Here is a 10,328-nt window from a genome sequence, read left to right on the forward strand (position 1 = left end):
AGATCGGTGTGTGTGTGTGTGTGTGTGTGTGTGTGTGTGTGTGTGTGTGTGTGTGTGTGTGTGTGTGTGTGTGTGTGTGTGTGTGTGTGTGTGTGTGTGTGTGTGTGTGTGTGTGTGTGTGTGTGTGTGTGTGTGTGTGTGTGTGTGTGTGTGTGTGTGTGTGTGTGTGTGTGTGTGTGTGTGTGTGTGTGTGTGTGAAGCGCTCTGGTTGTTTTTTTAAATGCGACCCGTCACGTGACGACAGTGAGCCGCATCCAAGCGCTGTCACGCGCACTGTAAACGCGTGGAGGCTTCCTATTTGCTCGCGCGGGGTTCGGCAGCTGCGTTGCTAGGTAACTGAGCAGCGCCGCATTCCAGGCATTGTAGTTTAAAACGGGTGGAAGCGGCTGTACTAAGAACCGGAAGCCCGAGCCGTACAAAACGACATATCCCAGAATGCACTTCTTCAGGAAGTACTGCCACCCCTCCTCCCCCCCGCCCCTTTGGAGCACATGACTTGCAACAACAACAGACCGTTTGTACAAATTTGTTGTTTTTTCGTCGGGCTAACCATTGTTTTGTTTTCGCCGTTTGTTGCCTGTAGTTCATTTTGAAATGAGGCTGCAGTGTTTCGTCGCGGTTCTGTGTCTCGGCGCGGGCGCGATGGCCGGGAAATACTCCCGGGACGTGAACGAGCAGAAGCCGGGCGGCGGTGACGGACAGACGGTGGAGTTCAGGGTCGCGAAGCTGAACCAGGTCTGGGAGAAAGCTCAAAGGGTTCGTATCCGAGAAGTATTTACGGACATACGGAACCTCACCAACTATGACTTCATAAGATAATCGACAGAAAATGAGTCGAGTCATTTTTTATTTTATTTGTTTTTTAATGAAAAACAAATCTTTAAATGTGAATATTTCCAGGTTCCTTTTAGTCTTCCGTGATAATAAATGGAACATCTTTGTGTTGATGTTTATGTTTATGTTTATGTTTATGAACCACGTGGCCTGATGGGAAACACTGGTCAACATTTCTAACACGATTATTTTCAAGATCAAACAACTTTATCAATTAATCAAGAAGATTAATAATGAAGTAAACAGGAGACATCGTTTGATTAACAAGACAAAAAAAATAACTGTCGTTTTGAGCATTTCTCTGGTAGGAACATGTAAAAGCTCCACTAATAAGGCAGCATGATGACTGACATGTTGAACATTTTGAAAATCAAAACTTCCCCAGTGTGAGCTTTTATTTTTAATTTGATTTTATTCTTTTTTTAGGTTAAAATGGTCCAGTTTCATAATCCAGTATTTCATTCAGATTATTAGTCAAATATGGGTTATAATCAGACTTCAAAGTTGAACCTACATTTAGCAGTTTTATATATATTTTTTTTTATTATTATTTTTTTTTTACTACTTTATAACAATTAAGCTGCAGCTGTCATGCAGGGTATCTGCTGCGTCCTATCTGTCTGTCCGTCCGTCCGTCCGTCCGTCTGTCTGTCTTCACTGCAAACCCTCTCCATCCTTCTGTCTAAACAAGCCCTGAACTGGCGGCTCCTTTCGGTTTTGACAGACGCCGTTGTCTCCGGTGCGGCAGGCTGAGCTGCACAGTGACCTGAAGATCCAGGAGAAAGACGAGCTGCAGTGGAAGAAGATGAAGGTGGAGGGTCTGGATGAAAACGGGGAGAAAGAGGCCCAACTGCGACGCAACTTCAACGGTGAGACCGATGCAGGAGATCAAACCGTGTCCTCGCTCTGTCCTCAGCCACTCTGCCATAAATATTCAGTCCATGACCTTAGTAGTGCCACGCTGTGCTGGAATTTATTGGATTTCTTTGACAAGTAATTATGCTTGAAATGTCAGTTATTTTGAACACATACCTGCTGATAATCACCAAATACCAAAAACGCCATCAAACATTAAGCAGATGGTAAAACGTGAAAGTATTACAGCATTTACTTTAAAGCTATTTTGATGTACACGAAAAAAGTAAAAAGCACCGGCTCTTTACTTTTTAGCGATCAGAATCTGTGACGGCTTTCTGAACGGTTCAGAAAGTTTCGATTCTGCCAAGTGTTCATTAGTTTTCTCATTCAAAGCCAGTAGTTTATAGAGACCAGTCGAAAAACAGCTTTAATTTAGTTGAGGTGTCCTTCAATGACCTTCAGAGACAGAGAGAAATTAATTATAGGGCAAGTACATGGATTTTTTTTGTTTTGTTTTTGTTTGTTTATGTACAAAAAATGTTATGGTAAAGGATCAGGATGACGTATTGGACATACTTGAGTCCAAACTACATATTTCTGGACATGGAGACAGTTTACAAGAAATTCTAAAATATGTTTTAAGTTTTGTAAACCAGCAGGTAAACAAAATAGTATCCAGCAAGTCTATGCGTTGTATCCACATGTTTAGAGGACAGGACAGGACAGGACAGGACAGGACAGGACAGGACAGGACAGGCATGGCATGGCATGGCATGGCATGTGTTGATGAAACCCTGTGTGAGTGCATGAAGGTGTCTCCACCTCAGCACCAGCTGGCAGCGAGCCAGCTTCCACTCTGCAGCCGGTGGACGCTTCCCTCCATGTGGCAGCTCAGTCCACCTGCTCCGACCTCTTTCCTCCTCCTCCTCCTCCTCCTCCTCCTTGCTCCTCGCTCCTCTGTGGTGGAGTTGATCTTGCCAACAGTCAAATTCTCACAATTTGTTTTCTGCAAATCGGTTGATCATTGAGTGTAAAAGCTTGTTTTACTGTTTCTATTGGATCACGTGGGTGAAGAGCCTTCACTTGAAACATAAAATGTAAACTAAAGTCCAGAAGTACTACAGAGATCAAGCTGCACCCTGTTTATGAGGATTTTAAACTCACCCTCTTTATGAGGACAGACTTCTAATGAAGAGTCAGTGGTTAATATGTGACTCTGATGGGTTTCAAACAGTGCTGTGATGGTGCTGAATCAGCTGCTGCAGTAACGCTTTACTGGAGCAGAATAATGAGGGCAGAGCTTCGTCAGAGCAAAGTCCCTTCTGTCCAATATTTAACCAGTTTGCTGCAGAAAAAAATAAAAATAAACTAATTGTGGCGACACAATTAGTTAAATGTCCTGTGAAACATGAATTTGTGCCCTTAGATGCATTTAGATTAGATTTTATTTATTCTTATGTTCACCTTGTATTTGCAGACGTCCTGCTGAGTTTTGGATTGAATGAAGTGTTCTGTGCGGCTTCTCCTTCGTTTCTATTGAATGTCAACGAGCAGCATGACGAACGTCCTCGCTCCTGTGCTCAATGCGAAGGCAGCTGACGAAGACTCCTCTCTCCTGTAGGAAGCTGATCTGAACTTTAATTGTTGATTCCTGCGGGTGTTCTTGAGAGCACTTGGACTCTCTAGACTCTTCAAATGTCGGCGTCTCCACGGTAGAGACGGTGGTTGTGCATTATGAAACAAAAACCACGTTATGGCTCCAACGGTGACTTTGAATGAGTTACTGTCGAGGGCTTCAAATGATGAACATCCTTCACGTTTACTTGTTTATCAGCTTCCTGCCGTTTTGTTGTTTCCCCGAGAGACCACAGAGTTTTGATGAAAGTCTTAACGGGTCGTTTCACTCGGCAGTCATCCTGGCCAAGTACGGGATGGACGGGAAGAGGAACACGAGGCCGCTGGAGAGCAACTTCCTGAAAGACCACGACGCCAAAGAGGGAGACGTCTTCGACGATCCGCGACTGGACAAACTCTGGAACAAGGTTTGTGTTTCTTCTGGGTACGATTGCCTTCATTTTTACGCTCTCGTTCTTTGTAGTGACATTGTGGGATTCCTGTTGCTCCCCTGTCGCTGCCATTTTATTAAAAACCCACCACAGCCATGAGGACACCACAATTCAGCTACTACAGACACGTCACTCAGCTTTAAATACAAAAGATCCGGAGCAGCGAACATTTTACGAGGTTACGAGCGTTTGAAGTAACAGTTACGAGCTTGTCACGCAGCAGCCTCGGCAGTCTTTGATTGCACCTCTTACATCTGAAACAGTAATTGCACGGTTGTGTGCGAAAGAAAGATTTTCTAAAAGCTCGTGCTGCACATGATGTATGTTTCTGCAGCACACAAAGCACGCCGGTGGAGAAGCTCTACTCTCAGGTTATATTACAGCAATTAAGTCTAAAGTCGTTTAATGACCAGTTTTTCACGACTTTGCACAATGGCAGCTTTTTGTAAGCACAAATTATAGCGATTGTGTTTGAGAAAAGACAAAGCAATTAAAATCTCGCCAATAATTCCATGTTTTTATCTCATGCAGTGGAGTTTAAGTGTTGCAGCGCAATTCACATAAATTAAATCATTAAAATCTCTCCGCTTAATTGCAGCTGCAAACAATAAAACTTTAAACTTTAGATAAGTAAAAGTATGCCATGTATTCATTACATATTCAGTGTAAAGATAGTGTTATAACAGTCCAGTTAGTTGATCGATTGTGTGTTTTATAGGCGTTTCTGTGCCTGATACTTTCTCAAGCATGTAATCGGGCAGCTGCACTGTTTTAAGTATTGATTGCTTGTGGATTACTTTGACCAATCACCTTCATGCGGCTCCTCCGCCGGCAGGCCAAGAACTCCGGAAAGTTCTCCAACGAGGAGCTGCTGAGCCTGAAGAGGGAGTTCCAGCACCACAAGGACAAGACCCACGAGTACGACATCCTCATGGACACCGTCAGCAGGACCGAGGGTGAGTCGTGGGAATCACCGCCTTCACGTGTCGCACCACCTCGGAAAAAACGGGTAGCCCCGACAATGAATGAGGAGGTAGTGAAATAACTCTGAAAACAGCCCAGGGTTCAAAGCCCCACGTAAAATATGTACAAACAAACTATTTCTCTAATAAATAAGATCTGTTTTGTATTTTCTAGGTGCAAAATAATGCAAAAAAAAAATCTCCCCCTCGGTCGTCCTCATCTTGCTGCTGCGTGTGCTGTTTGTAGGTGTGCACATGTTATAGGTATATACAGGTGTGCAGTGCTGGCTGTCTGCCTGCCTGCCTGCCTGTCTGTTCGGCCGAGCGGTCGTGTCACGTAGGTGGCGGATATCAGGCCGTGCATGTTGCCCCTCCACCGCCTCTCCGCTCCATCACCGCTCATCACGTCACATCCAGCTGGGAGTTTTAAGCGGAGCTGACGGGCCTCGCTGTTCTTCAGAGACACGAGGAGGACCTGAACGTCTCCGTCAGATGTGACTGACGCTTTGCAGCTGTTTTATGTCAGAACTTTTCATTTCTTCTCAAACAAAGCCGGCGGTATTTTTCTGCTTGTCTGATGCTCTTAAACGTTGAGCCAATCACATGTTGCCTCGAGGGGAGTCTCCTCCACCTCCTCCACCTCCATCTGCTGCCCGTCTGGATTCCCCAGTTTTTTTTGTTTTTTTTCGTTTGTCTTCTGATCCAAATGTCAGCTGTTATCATTCAGTCTGTGCCCTGCTGTCCGTCTATGTCGGTTTTACCTTTTTATGAGGTGAGACGGGCAGAAATTTCATAACCTCACGGAGGTATTAACTCATACTAGGCTGATATTAGACAGAGTATTAGGGGCACATTAAGGAGGGAAAAGAAGAAGACTAAACCTGACATTTCAAGATTAATGTTGACCTTTTGATATATTCCTTAAAGAATAAATCAAACAACTATATTCTCCAAAGTCTGGTGCAGATGAACTGGAAAAAATTGTACTTCAAAATAGTTTTTTAGTAAGAAAGTAAAACGATTTATTTTTTAGCGCATTAACACAGTGGGGTAATAAAGATTTGGCCTTTGAAGAAATCAGTCAATCAAACTTTATTTATATAGAACTTTTCATACAGTTTTTGTGCACTTCTAATTTAAGGACAATTTAAAAAAACAAAATTACAGTAAGATTAGTAAAATAGAGTGAAATAAGAAATAGGTTAAGAAAAGTAGATAAAAACAAAACAAGAACAAAAATGAAGACAATGAAATGTAAAGATATGAAAGCGGTAATAATAAACAGTTTCAGAGAAATAGGAGCTAGAATAAAAGATGAGTTAGAATAGATAAGAGCAATATGAGTTTGTAAAGGAATTTAAAGAAAAATAATGACAAGAAAATAGTGCCATAAAATTCCATCTTAAAATGTCAAGTTTATTCTTGACATTTCCACTTTACTCTCAAAATTCAAAATGAAAACACTTTTTTTTTTTCCTTTATGTGGGCCGACTACCCTACTGTACTTGTCGGCTACTCGGGGTTCTTGTAGAGAAATAAATCTGATATATGGAGGTTAAAGCAGCCATATAACATTTTTACAGGTTATTTTATGGCTCCAACGGAACTCTCCTTATTAAATGCTGCTTTTTCTATCCACGGCTCCCTCTGTTATCTCTTCCTCATTTCCTCCCCTTATCTCCTCTGCCCTTCACCCCCACCCCCAGCCCCCACTTCGCCCCGACCGACCCGGCCATCCAACCGCGTCGGCGTTAAACTCCCACCTTGCCTCAATCACCTCACCTCTCCATCTTTTCCCCCCTTCGTCTCAACAGAAATCCACAAGAACGTGATCTCCCCCCTGGAGGGCGACGCCAAAGAACACGTTCTGCAGCAGAAGCACACGGACCTGAAGCTGAAGATGAGAGACCTGAACCAGGGCTTCGAACGCCTCCGGAAGCTCAGCCACGAGGGCTTCACCGAGGACAGCGGTGAGGGCGAGAAAACACACACACACACACACACACACACACACACACACACACACACACACACACACACACACACACACACACACACTCAGCTTGTTTCTTTTTACATCTCAAGTCCCGCTCTCCATTTATCTCATCAGCTAAATTACTGGGATCATCAGTCATAATAAGACATAAACCAGCTCCGTCCTCGTGCTGTTTAGCAGAGAAAACATCCGTTAGACTCGTGATATCGTTGTTGTTGTTGTTTTTTGTAGTTTGCAGTCTTTCATCGCTGCGCTCCTCGCCGACGTCACCGTGCTGCAGAGTTCGTGCAGGTTTCACCGAGAGTCTGTCGGGGAGTTGAGATGATGGCGAGCTCCCTTCTGCTGACTCATTATCCCTCCGTTACGTCTTCTCTCCTCTTTCCCCTCCAGGTTGTTCCTCTCTCAACTGCTTGTTCACTTCCTGCCTCAAAACAATCTTTTTTTTTTTTTTTTTTTCCCCATCTGGTTTTGTTACACAAGCAGTTTCTTGTAAGACTTCAGGAGGGAAGAGAAATATCTGACAGCACCTCAAAGCTGAAGTTTGAACACACGCAGCTTTCTTCTTTCATATGTTGTGTTTCTATTCAAACTGATGGAGCAACCGAGGGGGTGTCTGGTGGTTCTGATTGTATCGTATGAAGTATCTGCAGCCTCCCTCTTGAGTATCGTTGCGGCTCCGAACTGTCTCCTCGGATTATTTATCTCCTCATCTTCCCCTCCGTCTGTTCTTGCTCTGCAGAGTTTCGGGAGCCTCGTGTGATTGAATTGTGGGAGGCCGCCAAGAGAACCAACCTCAGCAACGACGAGCTGGCATCTCTCAAGGTAGCGCTTACGTCTCTGGGGACAAGGTTGTTTTTTTTGTCACTTCTGCTTTCACCAGTCGGTTCGTAGAAAACAGTTTTTCTTCTATCGGAGTATAACTCGTAAAAACTTTTGAATTAAGTGCTCTTTCAGTAACTGCAGTTTTCACCGTAGCGAAGCACTAATTGTGTATGGTGAGCCACCAAACAGAGCGCAACTTATTACAATCACATTTAATGCATTATGTATTTAAAGTTCACAAGTGGTCCGCTCCTCTGTGCCTCATTGTGCTCCTTTCACCCTCTGTTACGTGAGCAGAAAAATGCAGCGAGCGTCTGAGTTTCAGCGTTTTAAAAGCTATCTGGCTCCGAGATCAGATGTATCACAGGATAAATATTCAGTTCTCTCTGACATTTCCTGCGCGAGTCACCTCTCAGGGTGCGAATCAGCTCGGCGGCGCAGCTGTGCGTGTCACGGAGGGCGAGCCGAACTTACACAACTCTCATGCTCGACGCCCTCTTTTTTCCTCGTCGGCGTAGGAGGAGCTGCGTCACTTCGAGACCAAGGTGGAGAAGCACAGCCATTACCAGGAGCAGCTGGAGCTGTCCCACCAGAAGCTGAGACACGTGGAGACTTTAGGGGACGAAGAGCACATCAAGAGGAACCAGGAGAAGTACAACACACTCGCCGAGAAGACAAGGGAGATGGGCTACAAGGTGAGTCCCAGCGAAGAGGCTCCTTACTGAGTTAATGGCCATTCACCTGCAGCGGAAATTCATATAATGATGAATATAATGAGTCTCTCATTCCTGCATTTATTGTTACGAACAAATGGCTGTTGGACACAGTTCAAGAGCTCCAGAGGGAATTATTTTTAGACTCGGTTAAACCCAATTATTCATGTTGGTTAATGTTTTTTCTCCTGCGATTTATTGTAACTGTACATTTGTGTCAAGAAGAGCATGTTTGATTTTACCACACAAACTAACAGGACATATTTCATTGTTTGATTTCCAGATGAAGAAACACATGCAAGATTTATCCAACAAGATCTCAAGTCGGGGACTCGAGCACAACGAGCTCTGAGAGGTTTTGGACCGCGGCCGACATGTGAGTGACGGTTGAATGAACTGAAATACTGTAGTTTCTCTACAGACACGCGCACACACACACACACACACACACACACACACACACACACACACACACACACACACACACACACGTGTGTGCTACGTCCCACCATTCCCTTTCAACTACTGTAAAAAAAAAAAAAAAAAAAAGTGTTTCTAGTTTTGTTTTTTAAGAGCAAAAATCGTTGGATGAATAAATTGTTTGTAAATACGATGCTTCTGACATATTCTTATAAATCAGCTGGATTTATTGTGATTAAATAACTGATCAGATTATCAGTCCAATCTAAAATAAACAGTTTACATGCCAGCGCGGTGCTCCGTGGTTACTGATCAGGCAGGTACGAGAGAAATGAAAATGTGTCTTTACTCTTTGTATTTTGTGCGGAGGTGTCTGTGGACGGAGGAGCAGCAGTCGTTGACTCACTCTCAACCAGGTGATGTCAGTTTGTCCACACCGGTCTGTCGTTAGCTGTTCAACTAATAACTGCGACATCACGTGTGCTCAAACCTGCTGTGAGGTTACGTCGTATGAACCCGAGAACCACTGAAGGAACACAGGGACCTGAAAATGAAACTGCAATCTTTAATAGTCAGTTCAGATACACGTGCCAACAACATACATACTGTGGTGTCTTAAAAATATAGTTTATATTATTATTGCATAAATAAAAGCAGTTCATATTTACAATGAGAGGAAAAGCATCTCTGTGGTGACATTAACGGACTCTTCCCTGGAAAGTTGGACATTTTCCCAACTCATCCTTCATTCCTCTGAGACGCTAAAGTGAGGAACCAAAACCATAAAAATAAATCTGTCAAATTCATCCTGATGACATCGAGGGCGAGGTGAGAAATTGAAACTCACGCCGTAGGTTTCCATCTCTGTCACTGCCTTCTCAGCCACCACAAGCAGAGGCATCGATTACTGTGATGAATAATGTTCGCTGCTGGCTGATCACTCAGTCGTGTCCTGCTTGGCCCACCTGGGCCTGGATTAATGTAATTTGCACCCTGGATATAACTCTAAGCTGCTTACTTCAACCGAGTGCGTTTCCGCTCTGATGTGGAATGATAGCCGGGCGCCCAACAGTCGACTGTGAGGTGTAAGTGCGATGAGGAGGGCTTCATCTCGTTGTGAGATCATATTCTGCTCCCATGGCGACGGTGCCCTCGAGAGAGGTAATGACAAACAACTCCAGCCAGAATTTAACCTAAAAAAAAAATTCTAGTTTTACAAATTGTAAGCAAGCGGAGCTGCTATTTATCCCCGTTTCTGATCTGCAATAACAGTTGTAATTAAAGCCGTTTATATACCGCGCGCTCAGCAGTTATTTTGAGAGAATATCAAAATAAAAATTCCCATTTTCTAAAAACTTGCGCAGATATAAGTGACACGCAGTCACACAAGTGACATTTCTGGGGTAAAAGTCATCGAAAGAGGAAAACTTTTGAGAACAAGTATATAAGAAATCACAAGACAAAGATGGCAGCTGCATTAAAGACCTCCCAGACATGTCTTCTTTTTTTTTTTTTCTGCGTGGAATGAATCGTTGGTAATTACTGTCGATGCGATGCTCGACTGCGTTTTAGCTTATTTAGAGATAATCTGCACTGAAAACTATTCTGAAGTGTCGTTGAGTCGGCCGCTGCAGAGTCGGTTCGCTGGCCCTCGCCG

At 43.8% G+C, this 10,328-nt stretch overlaps 1 protein-coding gene and 1 long non-coding RNA gene across 2 annotated transcripts; one reads left to right on the top strand and one right to left on the bottom strand.

Annotated features, from left to right (window-relative positions):
• Positions 1-475: 475 nt before the first annotated feature.
• lrpap1 (low density lipoprotein receptor-related protein associated protein 1) lies at positions 476-8,864 on the top strand. The gene is made up of 8 exons (XM_069704931.1): positions 476-756; positions 1,559-1,703; positions 3,604-3,734; positions 4,594-4,714; positions 6,535-6,690; positions 7,456-7,538; positions 8,057-8,233; positions 8,535-8,864. The coding sequence occupies exons 1-8, from the start codon at positions 595-597 to the stop codon at positions 8,601-8,603; spliced, it is 1,044 nt and encodes a 347-aa protein (XP_069561032.1). The 5' UTR covers positions 476-594; the 3' UTR covers positions 8,604-8,864.
• LOC138624602 (uncharacterized) lies at positions 6,692-10,267 on the bottom strand. Its single transcript, XR_011311165.1, has 2 exons — positions 8,699-10,267; positions 6,692-8,666 (listed from the first exon to the last, which is right to left on the bottom strand). It is a non-coding gene; the product is annotated as an uncharacterized lncRNA (long non-coding RNA).
• Positions 10,268-10,328: the final 61 nt, after the last annotated feature.

The sequence above is a fragment of the Brachyistius frenatus genome, unplaced genomic scaffold, assembly GCF_029030835.1.
Source record: "Brachyistius frenatus isolate BFR_SWC_R1_liver_20210118 unplaced genomic scaffold, ASM2903083v1 Contig_53, whole genome shotgun sequence".
NCBI classification, from domain to species: Eukaryota; Metazoa; Chordata; class Actinopteri; family Embiotocidae; genus Brachyistius; species Brachyistius frenatus.